This window comes from Mustelus asterias, chromosome 18 (genome assembly GCF_964213995.1).
Source record: "Mustelus asterias chromosome 18, sMusAst1.hap1.1, whole genome shotgun sequence".
Classification (NCBI taxonomy): domain Eukaryota; kingdom Metazoa; phylum Chordata; class Chondrichthyes; order Carcharhiniformes; family Triakidae; genus Mustelus; species Mustelus asterias.
The window spans coordinates 78,122,323-78,144,310 of record NC_135818.1 but is presented as its reverse complement, the minus strand read 5'-3'; the positions used below and the strand labels follow the sequence as shown (position 1 = coordinate 78,144,310).

Sequence of the window (21,988 nt, the reverse complement as noted above, 5' to 3'; positions counted from 1 at the left end):
GAACAGAACTTCCATCTGCCCTTGGAAAGAGGTCCCACCCATGACAGCTGTTGGCCAACCTGATTGGCCAATAGCTCGCCAACCTGGCTAGGCACAGCACTGCAGTGGCCAGAAGTGGTGCTGCAGCTCACTGCCTGGAATTAAGTTCTGGGAGTCCTGGGGATGGAAGGATAGGGGATGCCCTGGTGATTTGGGAGGGGGGGATGATTGTGGCATAAGAGGATAGGCCATGGGGGAAGGGAGGGTTTGACCACCAAGATTCTGGGTGGGATGGCGGCCCAACTCCGAAAGGGCCATGAGATGGCCGCACCCCCCCCCTCCCCAAATTCACACCCTAAATGGAGAAAATCTTGATTGCCCACCCTATTCTCACACATTCCAGACAGCCTAAAGATTGAGGCAGGGTGGGAAAAGGCCCTTAAGAGGTCATTATCTGACACTTAACGGCCTTAATAGGTGAAAGGGTGAATTTCCCTTCTGAGGCCCTCCTCGCCCAAGCTTGAAAATGTGTCTGCATTGGAGCAGGCAGGTTCCCAGTGGAATCCCATCCAATCAATTTTATACGCCCACCTCCCTCCCATACCCTAACCCCACCTCACCTCAGAACCCACCTTGGGTGGAAGAGAAGGAACATAAAATTCTGCCCATTGAGTCATTGAGCTGGATTTTCACTCCCAATGCTGAGCAAATCTATGTCAGAAGGCTGAAATGTGAGGTATGCAAAACCACAATTTCAAAGTTGCCAAGTCATTCCCACCATCCACCACCATTTCTCCTGGATTGACTAACATGGCAAGTGGCCACTTAAAATTACTTCGGGTTTGCATTTAAATTCCTGCTTCAAATTCAAAATTTCTCTTCATGGTATTTTCCCCAAGACAATTGGGTTCTTGAAGTTTGTGGGAAGCCCACAGCTAAGTCAGTTTGTGGGAAGCCCACAGCTAAGTCAGTTTGTGAATTTTGGAGGGGGAAGTCTGCTCTAGAGTTTGAGACCTTGTGACAGGTAAGTTTAAAACCTATGACTGTGGGGCCAAATTCCCCTCCAACTCGATTTTCAAGCTTGCTGATGACACCATCTTAGTGGGTCAGATCTCAAACAATGGCCAGACAGAGTACAGAAAAGAGATAGAGAATCTGGTGAATCAGTGCGATGACAATAATCTCTCCCTCAATGTCAACAAAACAAAGAAGATAGTCATCAACTTCAGGAAGCGTAGCGGAGGACATGCCCTTGTCTACATCAGTGGGTCAAAATAGAAAAAGTCGAGAGCGTCAAGTTTTTAGGTGTCCAGATCACCAACAACCTGTCCTGGTCCCTCCATGTGAACACTATAGTTAAGAATGCCCACCAATGCCTCTACTTTCTCAGAAGACTAAGGAAATTTGGTACGTCCACTATGACTCTCACCAACTTTTACAGATGTACCACAGAAAGTATTCTTTCTGGTTGTATCACAGCTTGGTATGGCTTCTGCTTTATCCAAGGCTGCAAGAAACTACAAAGAGTCGTGAATGAACCCAGTCCACACTTAAACTAGCTTCCCACCCACTGACACTGTCTACACTTCCTGTTGCCTCGGAAAAGCAGCCAGCATAATTATAACCCCACACACCCCGGATATACTCTCTTCCACCTTCTTCCATTGGGAAAAAGACACAAGTCTGCAGTCACATACCAACCGATCAAGAACAGCTTCTTCCCTGCTGCCATCAGATTTTTGAATGGACTTACCTTGCATTAAGTTGATCTTTCTCTATACTCTAGCTATGACTGTAACACTACATTCTGCACTCTCTCCTTTCCTTCTCTATGAATGTATGCTTTTTGTCCCCATTGGGGAGGTGGTGGGGATCGGCAGGGGCGGCGATTGACTGGGGAGGCAATTGACAGAGGGATGGGAATCAGCATCAGCCAGGACGATGATCAGGGTGGGATCTGCGCTGTTTGGGCTGCATCGGGGGGGTGGGGGTGGGGATCAGGATCAGCCAGGGTGGCGACGTTTGGGGTGGTGGCTGGGGGGGAAGGGTGTGATGTCCGGGGAAACAATCAGGGGGTGGGGGCAATGTCCGAGGGGCTGACACCTCTCAATACCACTGTGTGTGCACAGTGCACTGGGAGATTGGGGTGCCTGCGCAACGATGCCCTGAGAGCTCAGTAGCCAGGTTCTCAGCGAGAATAGGCTCCACCCCTCTCCCTGCTGGTGAGGATCACATATGGGCTCTTCATTTCTAAGTGCTGTACGATTGCGTCTTGGAGCTCACCCCCTCAAAAAAAGCACAATTCTCTCCTGTTTTCATGCTCGCTCGGCACTTAGATTTTTTTGGCAGGTCACTCCCCTTACTCTCTCTCACCCTGACCATTTCAATTGTTCACAGCCCTCAAATCTGCTCACTTAGGTCCAAGCACAGAGACATGAAAGGATATGATGGACAACTTGTTCAACCATCCACTGCCAAATCTGGTTGGACCACTTAAAAACACTATTGGGCCCTATTCTCATCTGCTAAAACTGTTCACTATTCTAGGATCAGACTGGAATGTAAAAATAATCCCCGACTCGTGCAGACCATCTTCTTAAACCTCACTTCACTATCTCTGTAATCTCATTCAACCCTGCGAGATATTTTGGCCTCGTGTATGGCCAATCGTAGCTGCTCCACCATTGGTGATTTTACCTTCAGCTGTGTAGATCCCACGCTCTTGGGATTCCCTATCTCACTTTTTTCCATTAAGACACTTGTTAAAATCTACCTCTTTAACCAAGCTTTTGGTCACTTGACATAGACCTGGATCATGGGCGGGACCGGAAATTCCTGCCGAATGTCAATGGATATTTTGCTTGATGACCAAATTTTCCACCTGCCTGTGACTGGACCATAATTTCTTCTTATGTAGCTCAGTGTCAAAATTTATCTTACAATGTTCCTATGGAGCACCTTGGGACATTTCATTACAATAAAGGTGGTATGCAAATATATTTTTTTGTTGTTCGAATTGAATACTACATTGAACTGTTTTGCTGGAAATATTTTCCTACTAACGCGTATAAAATCACGGGCTGGATCTTACAGAGCTGGTGCACAAATTGTTCATCCATCTTCCTTATTGCAAGAATCAGCTTGCAGCTAACATACCCCAAAAAAGGCAGTCCCACAACCATAATACACTGCTGCTGGGCTAAACAGAATGGGATATCCACCCCTCAGTGGGAGGAGGTCCTACCATTGAGAGCTGCTGCTCAATCTGATCGCCAGAACTCAGTAGTGGGTGGCACTGGGACTACAAGCAGATCGACAAGGAAGGCAGCCATGGCATTTCTGACAGAGATAAGTCAGGGGTGTTGGATAGGAGGGATCAGGCAGCCCTGGGAGGGGAGGGTGAAGGGGGTGGGAGTGCGTGTTTTAGAGATCAGGTAGCGAGGAACAAAGTCTGAGGTGGGGGCGGATAATATATTGGGGGGGGAATTATATATTGTGGGATGGGGTAATATATTGGGTGGGGTGCCCCGGATGTGCAAAGGGTGCCCCCACATGATGTGCGCTCCTTCCCTCCTCCCTTTACAAAAATGTTTTTTAAAAATGGCCTGCACACTCCAACCGTATATGGTATGGCAAGTGTGTATACACAGTCAATTCACTTGTTCATAACTCCAATGGACCTTTAATTTTTTATTTAAATACATCAGGTGGGCTGTCAAGTTTGATACCTACCTATTAACTCATGGGAGAGAGTTCTGGGGTGGAATTCTGGCAAGCAAGTGGTAGACATGCCACCCCTTAATATTTTTTGTGCTCCCCTGCCCAAAACATGCCCAACTGGATGCTGTAATGTCCAGCCACATATCTTATAAAAACTTCTCATGGTTAAATAATTGGACGCGACCTTCCAGCTCTTCACCCTGGCAGGATCTTCTGGTCCCGCCACTGACGCACTCCCACCACGGCGGCATGGGGTGAAATCACTGGGAAATGTAATTGACAAGGATGGGGCCAGAAGATCCCATCACCGGCCAACGGCGTGCTGCCTCCCGCCACAAAGAAAAATAACATGAAGAGGCCAGAGAATCCTGGCGAAAGTATTTTCTATAAAATGAGATCCTTTATTAAAATAACAGCCATCCATTTTCAAAAGTTCTGTAACAACATGTTTGTCCTAAAATGTTGTAAAGCCTGCCATCTACGAAATTTGATACTAATCTCCTAATGCTGGTGTAACCTCTGAACAAGTTTGCCAAAAATATGTTGAACAATGTGACAATGAATCTTTGTATTAATCTATGTTCAGCTACAAGCAGTTGTTTAGGAATATTTTCTTGCTGCAATGAAATGTTTGTCAAAAGCAAATAAATATCTCTTTTGCTGAGCTAACATAAATTTTACTATTTTAATTTTTTCTGCTGTCCAGCTTCCCATAGTAAACTCCCTATATCACCACATTTTAGAGTTGTATTGGTGTATTTTTCTTTTCATTTATTTGTTATTTATCCCTTTGAAACACTTTTCAAATGATGAGCTCCCTTTTCTACCCTAATGTAAGCCATACCTAGATTAGTTATTATACCCCTACAGTAATTTGTGCCTCTAACTCGCCAACTTTATTTTGGATACAATCTGCATGGTGGCATACATGCAACCTCTACCCATCGAGATATTTGGTAATCCTACATCTTCTAAACTCTCCTTTTCATGTCCTGGTTTGCATTATTTTCTTAATATTCTTTTATATTGTTCCAATGCTCCTTGCCACTTTTTTATTTTCATCCCCAGATACCTTTCCACATCACTATGAAATCCATGGAGTAATATCTCATCAATTTTCAACCAATGTGTAGAAGCTTCTACTTTTCCATTGTAAATTTCACCTCCCATTGATCTGCAGCTTTTACATAATTCCTTTTCTAAATTCTTGGTTCATCCTCTGACTTGACTGCCACCCTATTTTAGTATCATTTTTAATCAATCCATGATTAATAGCACTGAGGAGGCGATCTTACCGGCAGTTGATCGGCATGTAGGTCCTCACTGGCAAGGATCACATTTGGTCTCCAGCAACAGGGATCAGGCGTGATGGCCTTGCTACTGGGACCGGAGGCCATTGAGGCCCCCAGATGGTCATGGACAGAGGGGCAGGGGCAGTGCCGTTGGGCATGCCAGCCTGGCTCTTTCAGCCTGGGACCTTGGCAGTGCCAGCCTAGCTCCCTGGCACTGCCCACCAGGTAGCCTGGCACTGCCAGCCTGGCACCCTGGCAGTGCATAGTGGGCACCCTGGCACTGCCCACCAGGCACCGGGCAGTGCGAAAGGGTGCGGTCTAAGAGTGGGGGCAGGGTCCAAGGGGAGGAGGCAATGCCTGATGGGGAGGCAGCTCATGCGGAGCTGCACACTCTGCAATCGGGAATCGCCGGGGCAGCAATCGACTGGGTTGGGGGGTGGGGGCGGACGGTGGCTGTGTAGTGAACAAGGGTGGTCACAATTGGGGGGGGCTGCGATTGGCAGGATGATCACGTTAGTGAGGAAGGTGAAGGTGATGCCCGAGGAAGTAACAATCTCCTAATGCACTGTACTATTGTACACACTGCATTGGGAGATCAAGCGCATGCGCAATGGCACCCTCTAGCAGTCAGCAGCTGACTTCCGGCGTGAATAGACTTCGTCCACTCCCTCTTTGGTGAGAATCACACTAAGCCTCATTATTTTCTCTAAATGGCATAAGATAGTGTCTGAGAGCTCGCCCAAAAAATGGGTGTGATTCTCTCCCGTTTTCACACTTGTTCGGCACTTAAAATGTTTTTGGTAAGATCTCCAGAATGAATCTCCAGAATATGCTTGATCGATTGAGCCATTTTTCATTTTACGTGCATTCTTATATTATCGCTTATGATGTTGTTTGGGATAGATTAGTTAGTTGAGTGAGAATTAATATTATCTCTCTTCTGCTGAATAAAAGTTGACCTTAATTCTTCAGACAGCATAATAGTACAAAGTGCAATTATAGTTGCAGTTGTAAACATGAGCAAAATGCAGTTAAAAAAATGTACTAAAATCTTAAAGCAGCAGACTATTCAGCAGTAAAACAGCACAGATGGCTTACTCAGACGCACTCAGTATTACTTCAAAAGATTGCTGCTGAAAGATCACTACTTTAAATCAATGCTTGTTACTTAAAGTATAAACTTGAAGCATTTGTTAATTCGGTCACATTTGTCAGATAAAAATGAGGTGCTGGAAATTCCAGATTCCACAGTGATAGCTAATTTGGTTTTATATCAACCTGGCAACTCTACCAAAATAATATAATCTGAACAAAACAATCCAAACTTTGTTCCATCTACTTTTATTGCAGATTTTAAAAAAGTCCACTTTGTGCTCTGTGCTAAAGCAGCTGGTAACCAAGATGATTAAAATAGGTTTATATAAATGGTCTGAGACAACTCCCTACTGCTTTCAACCCCTATAAAACACAAATGTATGCATCAGACTGTAACTTAGTACCACATGATGTAGGTTATGCTTTGAAGACAAGAGTCATTTTTTAAACACCAATGCTTATTATGTCAGTAAACGCAGCAGTCAAATTGCGCACAGCAAGACTTGCAAACAGCAAATGAACACATGCTCAATTAATTTGGACCTGTCCTGATGGCATAAGACACTATTTTAATGCAAGCCTTTACTTTCTTATTCTGCGAGCACTGATATTCCCATCCTAGACAATACTCAGCACAGAATGTGTAACAATGTTTATTGCTTTAGACCTTATTTAAAAGAATAAACAAGCAAAATATCTGGTGAGATCTTATGGCAGTGAAGTGGGATCAAGCAGCCAACAAATTTACCACCCAGCATTCCTTTCTTTACTGAAAACTGATTTCATGGTACAAGATCAAGTAACCATTTACATGGGATTGTTATATTTAGGTTATAGCTGGGGGTCTTGAATTTTTATGTCAGAATACCAGCAGGTTACATGTAAGAACCATTCCTGATAAAACAAAAAGATCAAGCCCTTAATGTAAGCAAGACTTTCAAATGAACTTTCACACTATGTTTGCACAGAATAGGATCATTAGCAAGGAGGTCTTTGTTGATGCTACTGTCCAGACAGAAAAGGATCTGAAATCAGAGACAAGTAACATGTATCTTTTTCATTTCAATTTGCTATCATCTTTCCTTAAGTTGATGACACATGTTAAGGTATAATTCCATGATTGTTAGTACGTCTTATACACTGCTTAAGAGGCAGAAAAAGCAGTAAACCTGAGGATTGGGAGAAATTTAAAATCCAGCAGAGGAGAACAAAGGGTTTAATTCAAAAGGGGAAAATAGAATACGAGAGTAGGCTTGCAGAAAACAAAAACTGACTGCAAAAGCTTCTATAGATATGTGAAAAAGAAAAAGACTGGTAAAGACAAATGTAGGTCCCTTACAGTTAGAATCAGGTGAATTCATAATGGGCAACAAGAGATGGCAGATCAGCTGAACAAATACTTTGGTTCTGTCTTCACTAAGGAGGACACAAATAACCTTCCAGAAATACTAGGGGACAGAGGATCCAGCGTGAAGGAGGAACTGAAGGAAATTCTTATTTGTCAGGAAACTGTATTGGGGAAATTGCTGGGATTAAAATCCAGGCCTGATGCTCTACATCCCAGATTACTTAAGGAAGTGGCCCTAGAAATAGTTGACACATTGGTGATCGTTTTCCAGGATTCAATAGACGCTGGAAGAGTTCCAATGGATTGGAGGGTAGCTAATGTAACCCCACTTTTAAAAAAAAAGATGGAGAGAGAAAACAGGTTACACAACATCCGGTTAGCCTGACATCGGTGATGGAGAAAATGCTAGAGTCAATTATTAAGGATGTAATAACTGAGCACTTGGAAAGTGGTGACAGGATCGGTCCAAGTCAGCATGGATTCACTAAAGGGAAATCGTGCTTGACAAATCTTCTGGAATTTTTTGAGGATGTGACCAGTAGAGTGGACAAGAGTGAACCAATGGATGTTGTGTATCTGGACTTTTTGACAAGACTTTTGACAAGGTCCCACACAAGAAATCAGTGAGCAAAATTAAAGCTCATGGTATTGGTGGTAATGTATTGACATGGATAGAGAACTGGTTGTCAGACAGAAAGCAGAGAGTGGGAATAAACGGGTCCTTTTCAGAGTGGCAGGAAGTGACTAGTGGGGTACCACAGGGTTCAGTGTTGGGAGCCCAGCAATTCACAATATGCATTAATGATTTGGACTAAAGAATTGAATGCAATATCTTCACATTTGCAGACGACATTAAGCTGGGTGGCAGTGTGTGCTGTGAGGAGGATGCTAAGAGACTGGAGGGTGACTTGGACAGGTTGGCTGAGTGGGCAAATACTTGGCAAATGCAATATAATGTGGATAAATGTCAGGTTATCCACTTTGGGGGTCAAAAAAGGAAGATTATTATCTGAATGGTGGCAGTTTAGGAAAAGGGGATGTGCAACGTGACCTGGGTGTCATGATGGAACAGTCGTTGAAGGTTGGCATGCATGTGTAGCAGATGGTGAGGAAAGCTAATGGCATACTCGCCTTCATAGCAAGAGGGTCTGAGTATAGCATTTATACAGGGAGATACGACACCTTGAGTATTGTGTGCAGTTTTGGTCTCCTAGTCTGAGGAAGGACATTCTTGCTATTGAGGGAGTCCAACAAAGGTTCACCAGACTGATTCCTGGAATGGCAGGACTGACATATGAAGAGAGACAGGATCGACTGGGCTTGTACTCACTGGAATTTAGAGGAATGAGAGGCGATCTCATAGAAACATATAAAATCCCGATGGGACTGGACAGGCTAGATGCGGGAAGAATGTTCCGATGTTGGGGAAGTGCAGAACCGAGGTTCTCAGTTTCAGAATAAGGGGTAAGCCATTCAGGACTGAGATGAGGAAGAACATCTTCATTAAGAGAGTTGTGAACCTGTGGAATTCTCTACCACAGAAAGCTGTTGGGGCCGGTTTGTTAGATATGTTCAAGAGGTAGCTGGATGTGGCCTTTGCGGCTAAAGGGATCAAGGACTATGGAGAGAAAGCAGGAATGGGATACTGAAAGTGCATGATCAACCATGATCATATTGAATGGTGGTGCAGGCTCGAAGGGCCAAATGGCCTACTCCTGCACCTGTTTTTTATGTTTCTGTGTTTCTATTCTTCAGAAATGATCCAAGACTTTGAATTTAACACCTGCTGGGAATTGATTAAAAAGATGACAGCTACTTAGCTCTCTGATGCTACTGCTTCTCACCATGTTCTGATGTCAACCTACTTCTTTTGAGTAGTCAACCGGCACAACCTCAGGAAAAGCAGCAGGATCCTTCTTTAAATATACAGATCGGATCCCAATGATATAATCAGGATTCAATCAGCAATTTTAGATGGAAGTTTGAGCAGGCGAAGGGATAGCTTCCTTGCCAGGTCAGGCCTGTCAGGCGATGCAGAGGAGGCCCAGTATGGGGAATTCCTACGCCTGCTCATCAGCTTGGACATGAATCAGGTCAGGTTTGGGTGGGTCACAGAGAAACAAATATGGGCTGAGGCTGAGCCGAAAATCAGCCAGCTTCCACATCTGGATTCCCTGCTTTGAAGCAAGTGATATTGACATGCACAATATCACTCTCTGTTTAAAAGAAATCTGAATACATTTAATCTGGTCTGGATTTTTCTCACTATTACAGCAAGTGGTCATCTGCTTTTTTGTTTTTCAACATTAATACTTGTATAATATTGTTAAACTAAAAACTCTCCCAATTAGTTGTTTCTGGAATTATAACATGTGTTTGCTGTAAGATATTCTTTGTAAAGTATTAGAGAAGGCTATTTGGACCATCTAGTCCTTGGGGTTTGTCTCTCTTTAGTGTCATTAATTTCTCCAGTACTGTTCTTTTGCTTACTTTAATTTTGTTGAGTCCCTGTCCCTGGTTTCCTTGGGGTGCCACATGCAACCTAATTAATAACATTATTAATGTTAATAACATTAATGTTATCAATTGTTGGGTCCACATTGTTCCTGACCATCCTCATTTTCCCTAATGTAATTGCAGAAGTATTTTGTGCTGATTTTGATATCCCTTGCAAGTTTCTTTTCATACTCCCTTTTGATGTCTCATATTATCTGCTTTGTCACCCCTTGCTGCTCTAGGCACCTTTCTCATTCACCAGGATATGTGCATTTTTACATTTTTGTCTGCATATTATTTTAGTTTTGGGTTGCCTCTTATCTCAGTTGCCCATGGCTGGCTTTTTTGGCGAATGGAACTCTTGCTCTTCGGGATAGAAATAGGTTTGGTAGCACATTAACTTATTTTTGAACACCTTCCACTGATCTTCTGTCGTTTTTCCCATTAACAGATTTGCCCAGTTTCACCCCATTGCAATCAGCCTTACCAAAATCTAGAATCTTATTAGCTGTTTCATGTTTCAACTTTTCAAGCAGTACATTGAACGTAATTGCTACTAGATAAGTGGTTATGCACTGCCAGGCTGTTAGCTAAATCTGGCTCATTACTGAATCTAATGTGGCATTTTCCTTGTTGATTGTATGATATATTCTTGTAGAAAACTATCCTGAATATAAAGAACAAAGAACAAAGAAAATTACAGCACAGGAACAGGCCCTTCGGCCCTCCAAGCCTGCACCGACCATGCCGCCCGACTTAAACAAAACCCCCTACCCTTCTGGGGACCATATTCCTCCATTCCCATCTTATTCATGTACTTGTCAAGCCGCCCCTTAAAAGTTACTACCGTATCCACTTCCACTACCTCCCCCGGCAACGAGTTTCAGGCACCCATTACTCTCTGTGTAAAAAATATGCCTCATACATCTGTTTTAAACCTTGCCCCTCACACCTTAAACCTATAACCCCCTAGTAATTGACTCTTCCATCCTGGGAAAAAGCTTCTGACTATCTACTCTGTCCATGCCTCTCAATCTTGTAGACTTCTATCAGAGCTCCCCTCAACCTCCGTTGCTCCAGTGAGAACAAACCAGGTTTCTCCAACCTCTCCTCATAGCTAATGCCCTCCATACCAGGCAACATCCTGGTACATCTTCTCTGTACCCTCTCCAAAGCCTCCACATCCTTCTGGTAGTGTGATGACCAGAATTGAACACTATATTCCAAGTGCAGCCTAACTAAGGTTCTATAAAGCTGCAACATGACTTGCCAATTTTTAAACTCAATACCCCAGACGATGAAGGCAAGCATGCCATATGCCTTCTTGACTACCTTCTCCACTTGCATTGCCACTGTCAGTGACCTGTGTATCTGTACACCCAGATCCCTTTGCCTATCAATACTCTTAAGGGTTCTGCCATTTACTGTATATTTCCTATCTGTATTAGACCTTCCAAAATGCATTACCTCACATTTGTCCAGATTAAACTACATCTGCCATCTCTCCGCTCAAGTCTCCAACTGATCTATATCCTGCTATATCCTCTGATGGTCCTCATCGCTATCCGCAAATCTACTAACGTTTGTGTCATCTACAAACTTACTAATCAATCCAGATACATTTTCCTCCAAATCATTTATATATATTACAAACAGCAAAGGTCCCAGCACTGATCCCTGAGGACCACCACTTGTCACAGCCCTCCATTCAGAAACGCATCCTTCCACTGCTACCCTCTGTCTTCTTTGACTGAGCCAGTTTTGTATCCACCTTGCCAGCTCACCTCTGATCCCATGCGACTTCACCTTCTGCACCAGTCTGCCATGAGGGACTTTGTCAAAGGCCTTACTGAAGCTTGCTTCAGCAAAGTTTATTCTTCATGCAGCTCAGTGGAGTTCCAAACCCCTTATGGTTCTTCCAACTGTTCCAGCTATGTCCATTTCTACTCATTACCTACCTTTAATAATGCAATTGGGTTAACACTGTAATTGCCAAAGCATGCAATTGTTGATACATTGACAACATAGGTACAGTCTATTTCTCCCTGAACTCTCGGGAACCCAGAGATAGCTGTGAAGTCTGTGAATCTCTGAGCCTGGCTATTCTCCTGTCAGTCACAGCACCAACCAGTGCGACCGAACAGCTCATGACGGTCTTTGCAGCTTTTCCACCCTTCGACAGGCTACATTCACATAATGATGGGCTGTCCTGTAGAGGGCATAGAATCATAAAATCTATAGTACAGAAGGAGGCCATTTGGCCCATCGAGCCTGCACTGACAATCCCACCTAGGTTCCATCCCCATAACCCCAAATATTAATAGTCCTAATTGCCTGACACGAAGGGGCAATTTATCATGGCCAATCAACCTAACCGGCACATCTTTGGACTGTGGGAGGAAACTGGAGCACCTGGAGGAAACCCACACAGACACAAGGAGACTGTCTGTGTCCGAGGCCTCTCCCCGAGGCCAAAATTGAACCCGGGTCCCTGGTGCTGTAAGGCAGCAGTGCTAACCACTGTGCCATCGTGCCTCCCCCATTGGTCACCTCCTGGATGCACTGATGCATTGCTGATTGAAATGCTGCACAAGTCCTAGTTGCTCCCTGAAAAGACTCCAGGGAGCAAAGAAATTGAGTGCTGCCATCACTTTTAGTGTCATTGGCCAGGGAAGCCTTCAAACCCACATGTGGGCCACGGTTCTTCCACCCACACCCGTCACTTTTCTGGCGGGTCCGGCCAGGAGACGCACTTCTGCGGTCTTGAATGGGATTTGCGCTTGCGCGGGGAATGCACGCATATCTCCCAGAACCGGCGAGAAGTCGCCCGCCAGACCACATTGGAAACCGGCGGGAAGGCAGGTGAGTAATTTAAATCTTTTTAAAATCTATTTTAAATATGTAGATAAGTTAATTATTGGGACCTTTTAGGTCCCGATCGAATCTCCCATCCCACCAGGAGTATTTCATTCCGCCGGGGATCCCCACGTTCGGGGAGCTAGCGGTAGACCCCGCCAGAATGAAGAGGGGAGCAATCGGGGGCCCCCAAGGGGGTCGGGCGGCAGGGGTGTGGTGCCCTCTGGGCATGGGCACCCTGGCAGTGCCAGCCAGTGCTCCCAGCACTGCCCAAGGAGCAAAGTGCCCATGCCGAGGGGCACCTTGGCACTTCCCTTTGGGCATATTCAAGAAATTTACCCTTCTGACACGTGCTGGTCTGCTTTTCCCAATCCACATGAAAGCCTCCATTAAAACCACTCTGCTTTTACTACATGCTTGTCTAATCTCAATATTTATACAGGCTATCGCTTCACAGCTACTACCGGAGCCTATACCCAACTTCAGCTACATTCTTTGATCCCTTTACTACTCAGAGGGCAAATTTAACGGGGGTGGGGTTGCCACCTATGTATTCTACCAGCCCCTTAGGCTGCAAACCTGTCAACTGGGGATCATTAAATTCTGTCCTTAAAGTACCTTACTGCCTGCTTGCCACTCATTATGTGCTCTCTTATCATGGAAGTGATTTTAGCCTTAGTGATCCTTCACGCTGCACCTCCCTTTCTACCATTTACCTATCTTTCTAGCAACTTCACAACCTGCTGAGTTTAGTCCTGACCATTTTGCAGCTTTCTTTCAAATGCAATACTCCAAATTAATCATTCTGATTTGTCAATGAGAATTCCTAATTATGCACTGCCTTAAACTCAATCACTGATATTTCATTTCATTTTGATTAATTTAAATATTAGAAACACATCATAATATCTGAACCAAAGTTGAAATGTAGCACCTCACTGAAATTCCAAGTACCTACACACAATTTATATTTTTGGAATAATTAGTCTGTGCTCACCAAAAAGTGTAAATGACAATTTGGGTTGTTTTTTTCTCCTCTCTGTCCTTAATGTGAGTACCAAATGATTGCAGGCTATGTATTACATAGGGCAGACACACAACAAAATTCCCTCCAACCTGAACAGCTGCATAGCAAATAAATGTATAATTTTTCATTTTGAAGACAAGTTATCTTCCTTCCTGAGACTAGTAATTTGGATTTGTCTGCTTTACATACCTGTCAAAAATTCCATTCCATACATTATTAATACAGGAGAATGACTTTAAACAGGAAACCTCAGTCTGCAGAAATAGTGTAAGATCCTGATTTCACATATGTCATATTATGGACTGGGTTATATGCAGAGGGTTGGTTCCCTGCACCCCAGAGTAATTTTTTAGGCAACAGCCCTTTAAATAGTCTGAGTTGAAACTTCAGTCTGTCTCCAGGAGGAAGCTTCAGTGAGCTAGATACAAATTCAGAGGAAGGGATCTCTGCACGCAGGTAGTGTCTGCAGGAAGGGTAGCCATTGTTGATTCTGCAGGTAGGCTAAGGAGACAGTGTTCAATGATGGACTGGGACAATCAAGAACACCTGAGATCTCACTGTGGCCAGCCAGCGAGGTGGGGTGGGGGGTGGGGGAAATGAGAGTATGTATTAGACAGAGTGAGGAGGTTGGGAATGTGGACATGGGGAGGCATAATTGTGGGAAGGGCCCTCCAATTGGCACCAGGGCAGGATCCCAGCAAGAGGCACCCCTCTTCCCCCTTAAACTGGCTAACGGTATGCAGGATTAAACCTGCTAGACTGTATGTTGATTACCAGCCCCATTATTTCAGAGCAGTGGTAGGATGATGCCCTTATTCGGGCATTAATTGCCCACTTAAAGACCTCAATTGGGCCACAGGTGGGCTTGCAAGTTCATGTTGGGGGGAGGAGCAGACACACTGCTGATGGCACAGCACCCTAACTTACAGTTCTACTTGGCTGCTACTGCCCGCAGGTGTCCCGTAAAATTCAGCTCTATGGTACTGGAAGTGTGATTGGAAAGTTTAACCAAAGAATAATGAGCTGGCAATGAGAAATAGCAGAATAAAAATTAGATCTGATCTGCATTAACTTCAAGTATTAGGTCTGTCTTAATATAATCAAGTGCAATTGTTTTCTTTCCAGAAAATGAAATGCTGGGCTATGAGCTAGCCACTGCAGACATCACAGCGCCACATCTCAACAGGGGCTTCCTCCGATCTGCTCCTTAATGGGTCACCTCATTCTTTTTATGCTTTTTATTGTTTTTCTTTTTTCTGACAAGTGTTCCTGACAAGACTCTTTTTTGTTTCATTAACAGTGTTTTCTGTTTCTCAGCATGCTGCTGCAGAGTGTTTGTATAGCCCAGAAGGGGATTGAATTGTAATGGAATTAGTTTCCTCCTGTAGATTTGTTAGGGTTCATTAGGTGGTGTCATGCAAATGCACTTCACTTAATAGATTTAATTGTACTATGAGCTTGAAACTTAACTGTAGGAAACTAAAACTATTCACAGAACAGGTTACCTATGGATAGGAACAGCACACTTTATGCTTTACATGCTACCATCCCAGTACTTTAATCCAAAATGCACTTTACATTCATCAAAGATCTGGGCTGGGATTCTCCCCAAAAAATTCTACGTGTCGAATTCGCATGAAAACTGAAGTTAAATCACCTTGGTTTTTTCAGTGTGAGTTCAAAGAAGAATCTCCCACACTCTGTGCACTGCAGGGTGCAATAGCGTAAATCATGTTAGAAATCTGTTGGCGGGGCCTATTCCTGCCCGGGAGGCTGGCAGCATAGCGCTGTGCAGGCCACTGCGCATGTGCCGAACTGTCAGTGCTGAGATCGGCGCATGCACAATGGCCCTGTCTGCCGGCTTCCGATTGCTGGCCAGCCCCTGGCATGGTAGCACAGTGGTTAGCGCTACTGCCTCACAGCACCAGGGACCCAGGTTCAATTCCAGCCTCGGGTGACTGTCTGTGTGGAGTTTGCACATTCTCACCGTGTCTGCGTGGGTTTCCTCCAGGTGCTCTGGTTTCCTCCCACAGTAAGAAGTTTAACAACACCAGGTTAAAGTCCAACAGGTTTATTTGGTAGCAAAAGCCACACAAGCTTTCGGAGCTCTAAGCCCCTTCTTCAGGTGAGTGGGAATTCTGTTCACAAACAGAGCTTATAAAGACACAGACTCAATTTACATGAATAATGGTTGGAATGCGAATACTTACAACTAATCAAGTCTTTAAGAAACAAAACAATGTGAGTGGAGAGAGCATCAAGACAGGCTAAAAAGATGCGTATTGTCTCCAGACAAGACAGCCAGTGAAACTCTGCAGGTCCACGCAACTGTGGGAGTTACAAATAGTGTGACATGAACCCAATATCCCGGTTGAGACCGTCCTCGTGTGTGCGGAACTTGGCTATCAGTTATCAGAAAGCTTGTGTGGCTTTTGCTACCAAAAATGATAGCCAACATCCCTTTGAAATTTAACAACTGAACACAACAAACCTTCTTTATCTCCTAATGCAAATTTCTACCAATGTCATAGTTATTCATGGAAAATTCAGCTTAACTATATTTACTCCAAATTTATGTCCTTCACATCTACACCCCTTTGATGTCCTAAGCCTCAAAGCCCACTGTCTTCAGTTTAACTAAATTAATGACACATGCAGATTCACACATGGAAACAAGCCTGCTTCACAGGATAACAAAATAAACCCCAAAATGTAAAAAACAAATCTTTATTCACACAGGGATAAACTGTCAGGTATGCTAAAACTATATAAAACATTAGTTAGGCTGCAACTTGAATACTGTGTGCAGGTCTCGTCAGCTCATTATCGAAAGCATTAGAGAGGATATAGAAGGAGATTTTTGTTGCCAGGATTGGAAAATTGTAGCGGTGAGAAAAGATTGGATAAGCTAGGGTGGTTCGCCTTCAAAAAGAGGAGTCTGAGGGAGATTTGATTGAGATGTACAAAGTTGTGAGCAGCCTGAAAAAAAGTGGATGGGAAGGTTGCATTTACTTTAGCATAGAAATCAGTGACTAGGGGGCATATATTTCAAGTGAAATATTAGTGGGAGATTAGGAAAACAGTTTTCACCAAGAGGATTGTGGGGGCTGAAACTCACAGTCTGTAAGGGTAGAGGAGGCAAAATCCCTCAACTACTTTAAAAGCACCCCTACTGAAGCAAGACCTCATGAAGAGCCAGAGTTGGTGGCTTTGCGGCACTGTCTTTGGAAGTGAAGGTTTCCCAGCTGCTTCACGCCCCCTGATCTGGTGCCGCCTCCAGTGGACCCCAGGTTAATCGTTAAGCGGCAGAGAAGACCACCCCCCGGCGGGGATTCGGGGGAAGAAGTGGACTTGAAGGGGGAAGGAACATTATGATGGCCACGGAGGATCATTGCCTTGTTGAATGTGAACTCTCCTATTAGGCAGGTTAAAGTTCACCCAATAGGGAAGAAGCAGCGGGGGGATTTAAAACCAGTTGGCCCCACTCACGCCAGCAATTGATAAACTCAGGACTGATCTGAACTCTATAGCTGTTGAACGGCACTCATATCACTGTAAATAAAAAGGTGATTGGTGACAGAAGATTATTACAGGTTCAAGCTTCACTCTAACAAACACAGTAATTGGAGTTGAGAAACCATGGCCAGAATTCCCCAACCTCGCCCGTGGCTGAGATTCTCCGGTCCTGCTGCAGGGAATGGAAATTTGGCTGAGTGCCAAATTCTCTATTCTCATTTTTGGCAAGAAGTTTAACAACACCAGGTTAAAGTCCAACAGGTTTATTTGGAAGCAAAAGCCACACAAGCTTTCGGAGCTCCAAGCCCCTTCTTCAGCAGTGGCAGGGTATACGAGATCAGAGAATCCCAGCTCACATCTTTAATTGCAGGCTGACATACCATAAGGCAACCATGCTGATAGGAAGGGAATGGAAGAAATGGGTTATTTTCCATGTTGGTTATATCCTTATTTTTACATTATTGTTAAAGACTGAGGCCAAGATTTTACAACTCCAATTTAACAGGACCTGCAGTGGGAGATTCAGTGATATGGACAAAAGTTCATTGACGTTCAGTGGGGCCAGGTAATCTCAGCAGCACACAGGGCCAGACTTCTTAATTTAGTGATGGATGATTTTCAAACTGTGTAGTCCAGTTGATACAACAGGTACATTTATTTTCAGAGTACAAAATAAATGCTTCACCTACCTTTTTTTCATACAATTTCTCAAATTTATGAAAATGTCTTGCTTCACATGAAAATTCTCAATTTATAAGTTATTTTCAGTTCAAGACAGTATTCTGTCATTCAAAATCCATTGTTATTTTTACCAATTTATACACATATGAGCGTGTTTATGATGAATGTAGGTCCAAAATGTATTCTGTACAATTAGGTTTTACCTGAGATTTCTGTTGCAAATACTGAAGCCACCTGTCTCGCTGTGGGTTCAGGAACAACGTGTACCAATGTAGGTGGGCTTGTCTTCACTACTACTTCCACTGTAGGAAAATAAAACTGTCAGTTCATAAACTAATCCATTCTGTGGAATGGAACTGTGGAAATAACAATTAAGTCTGAAAATCCATAGGAAAGAAAAATATTGTGGCTGGAAATTAGGTGAGTTGACTAAAAGCACAGACAAAATATTAAGCTTCACAAAGGTTTTTAAAGACAAAGGGGATGTACAAAGTTGAAGAGTTCCAGAAGAAAAGTTCGAGTTCTGCTGACAAGTAACAAACAGAGGAAGAGAACTTCAGAAACACAGTCTGTGGGATATGGAATGAAATGTAGGACTAGAGTAAATTGAAACATTGAGCGAGATCAGAGCATTAAGAGGCTTGTAAACAAAGGGAAAAGTTTTAAATTCAATGCATTGAGAGACAAAATGCCAGTGTAGATCAACAAAAGTAGAACTAATAGATTAATGAAATGAGCACAGACAGGGTGGCAAGCAGGGGAGTTATGGTTGAGTTTGCAAGCTGAGGAGCTCAGCAGACTTGCAGAAGGGATTTACTATATCTTCAGTGAACCAAAGTATGGAAAACGGGTTACAGTGCTGGAGACCACGAGAGGAGCCAAAGGCATGCAATGTTGCTGAGAATAACATTTGTAATCTTGGTAGTAGATGGAATAAGGCACATCCCCCTGCTAGTGACATTGATATAGTACCTTTAAACACTGCTCAATTTTTCAATTGTTCTATTAATGATTGATTATTTTTAATTTGGTCAAACGCTTCTGAATATCTGCCCATCCCGTGAATGCATCCTGACCCTTTTCAAAGTTTTGTTACGCAAGTTAGTATGCGTGCCATTTTGTGGCATTTACAGCAGTAGAAGGATTTCACTGTGACAAACAGCAGAAAAGGGTTTGCTATGCTGGATAAAGTATTGCAAACTTTAATAGCTTTTTGTTTATTAAAACAGGGAAGGTTATCTTTCTAGTTATTCATCCATTTTTGTCAGGATCTTGCCAGTTCTACCGAAGTTTTTTGCTACAATGAATGCCTGCTGGAGACATGTATTTGGGAGGTGCCTGGAGGCAGCTGGCCGGGGTGCCCGGGAAGCTGCATATACATAGCACCCCCCTCCCCCCCCCTCTCCACTCAAGTGGATAGAGCTGTGAAGAAGGCCTATAGTGTGTTAGCTTTTATTAACAGGGGGTTGGAGTTTAAGAGCCGTGGGGTTATGCTGCAACTGTACAGGACCTTGGTGAGACCACATTTGGAATATTGTGTGCAGTTCTGGTCACCTCACTATAAGAAGGATGTGGAAGCGCTGGAAAGAGTGCAGAGGAGATTTACCAGGATGCTGCCTGATTTGGAGGGTAGGTCCTATGAGGAAAGGTTGAGGGAGCTAGGGTTGTTCTCTCTGGAGCGGAGGAGGCTGAGGGGAGACTTAATAGAGGTTTATAAAATGATGAAGGGGATAGATAGAGTGAACGTTCAAAGACTATTTCCTCGGGTGGATGGAGCTATGACAAGGGGGCATAACTATAGGGTTCGTGGTGGGAGATACAGGAAGGATATCAGAGGTAGGTTCTTTACGCAGAGAGTGGTTGGGGTGTGGAATGGACTGCCTGCAGTGATAGTGGAGTCAGACACTTTAGGAACATTTAAGCGGTTATTGGATAGGCACATGGAGCACACCAGGATGATAGGGAGTGGGATAGCTTGATCTTGGTTTCAGATAAAGCTCGGCACAACATCGTGGGCCGAAGGGCCTGTTCTGTGCTGTACTGTTCTATGTTCTAGCCTTCAGAAGCCTACCTTTGACCCTGTAATCCACATTTAAATTAGTCCTACCAAAATGAATCACCTCACATTTATCAGGGTTAAACTCCATTTGCCATTTTTCAGCCCAGCTTTGCATGTAATAATATACAGTGAAAAGTATTGTTTTTTGCGTGCTATACAGATAAAGCATGCCGTTCATAGAAAAGGAAACAAGAGGGTACAGAATGTAGTGTTGCAGTCATAGCTAGGGTGTAGAGAAAAATCAACTTAATGCAAGATAGGTCCATTCAAAAGTCTGATGGCAGCAGGAAAGAAGCTATTCTTGAGTCGGTTGGTAGGTGACCTCAGACTTTTGTATCTTTTTCCCGGCGGCAGAAGGTGGAAGAGAGAATGTCCAGGGTGCGTGGTGTCCTTAATTATGCTGGCTGCTTTGCTGAGGCAGTGGAAAGTGTAGAGAGAGTTGATGGATAGGAAGCTGGTTTGGGCTACATTCACAACCTTTTGTAGTCTGTTGTGGTCTTGGGCAGAGCAGGAGCCATACCAAGCTGTGATACAACCAGAAAGAATGCTTTCTATAGTGCATCTGTAAAAGTTGGTGAGAGTTGGAGCTGACATGCCAAATTTCCTTCGTCTTCTGAGAAAGTAGAGGCTTTGGTGGGCTTTCTTAACTATAGTGTCTGCATAGGGGGACCAGGACACCTAAAAATATGAAGCTCCCAGCCATCTCTACTTCGTCCCCATTGATATAGACAGGGACATGTTCTCCACTATGCTTCCTGAAGTCGATGACAATCTCCTTCATTTTGTTGACATTGAGGGAGAGGTTACTGACACCGCACAGTTCACCAGATTCTCTATCTCATTCCTGTACTCTCTCTCGTCATTGTTTGAGATCCAATCCACTATGGTGGTGTCAGCAGCACACTTGAAAATCAAGTTGGAGGGGAATTTGGCCACACAATCATTACAGCATGCATGGGAAAATAAGGATGGAGAAACTGTTTTAACTGCAAGAAGATTAATCATTTTTGAGCAGTGGAAAGCAAAACAATCCTATATAGATGTCCACTGGAGAGATATCAGCACACAAGCCTGATGAAGAATTATACATGATACACATGTTGGTTCAGTCAGATCCATAGACGACAAATGATTTGTTACTGTTTCAGTGATGATCACAGAGGGAGAGTATCAAAATAAAAGTGTCCAATTGACACAGGTACTTCATGAAACATAATGACTTCATAGATCTTTTTGAAGTGGTTCAACATGGTGATCTGAAATGAAGTGATGGAAAGTAAAATTGAAGCTATATGATGGCACACTGAGAGGACAGGTTAGTCTGACAGCAAGAAAGAAGATTTAGAGTTCCAGATCATAGATGGGAGACAACGGCCACTCATTTCAGCTGAAGCAACTCTTCGATTGTGAACACTAAACATGCCAACAGCAATTCACAATGTCTCATAGCACACAAAACCATTGATGGCAGAAGAGTTCCCAGAGGAGTTCAAAGATGTATTTACAGGGTTGGGATGTCTACCAGGAGAATACCATCCAGAAGTAGATGAGAGTGTAAGGCCAATTTGGCATTTGCTGAGAGAGTTCCTGCTGCCCTCAAGTGAACCTAAAGGACAAGATACAAGGGCTGGAAAAGAGAGGAGTAATCAAAAAGTGACGACTCCTATAGACTGGATTAGCAGCATGGTAGCAGTGAAACAATGAGGAAAGCTACAAACATACTGAAGTCCAACAGATCTAAATAAAGTGTTGAAGGGATCTGACTGCCCAGTACCAACCATCGAAGGAATGTTGCTGCAACTAGCCAAGGCAAAGATATTCATTACCCTCGATGTGAAGGATGATTACAGGCAAGTGAAACTGGATGAAAGCAGCAGCTTTCAAATGATATTCAGCATGCCGTTTGGGCGATACAAATG

At 43.7% G+C, this 21,988-nt stretch overlaps 1 protein-coding gene across 2 annotated transcripts in view; it reads right to left on the bottom strand.

Annotated features, from left to right (window-relative positions):
- The window catches only part of LOC144507289 (latent-transforming growth factor beta-binding protein 2-like), a 447,226-nt gene that overhangs the window by 163,013 nt on the left and 262,225 nt on the right, over positions 1-21,988 (bottom strand). For both annotated transcript variants that reach the window (XM_078234343.1, XM_078234344.1), the window contains exon 15: positions 18,214-18,312. In XM_078234343.1, coding sequence (XP_078090469.1) covers positions 18,214-18,312 — 99 coding nt within the window. The remainder of the gene's footprint in view (positions 1-18,213; positions 18,313-21,988) is intronic.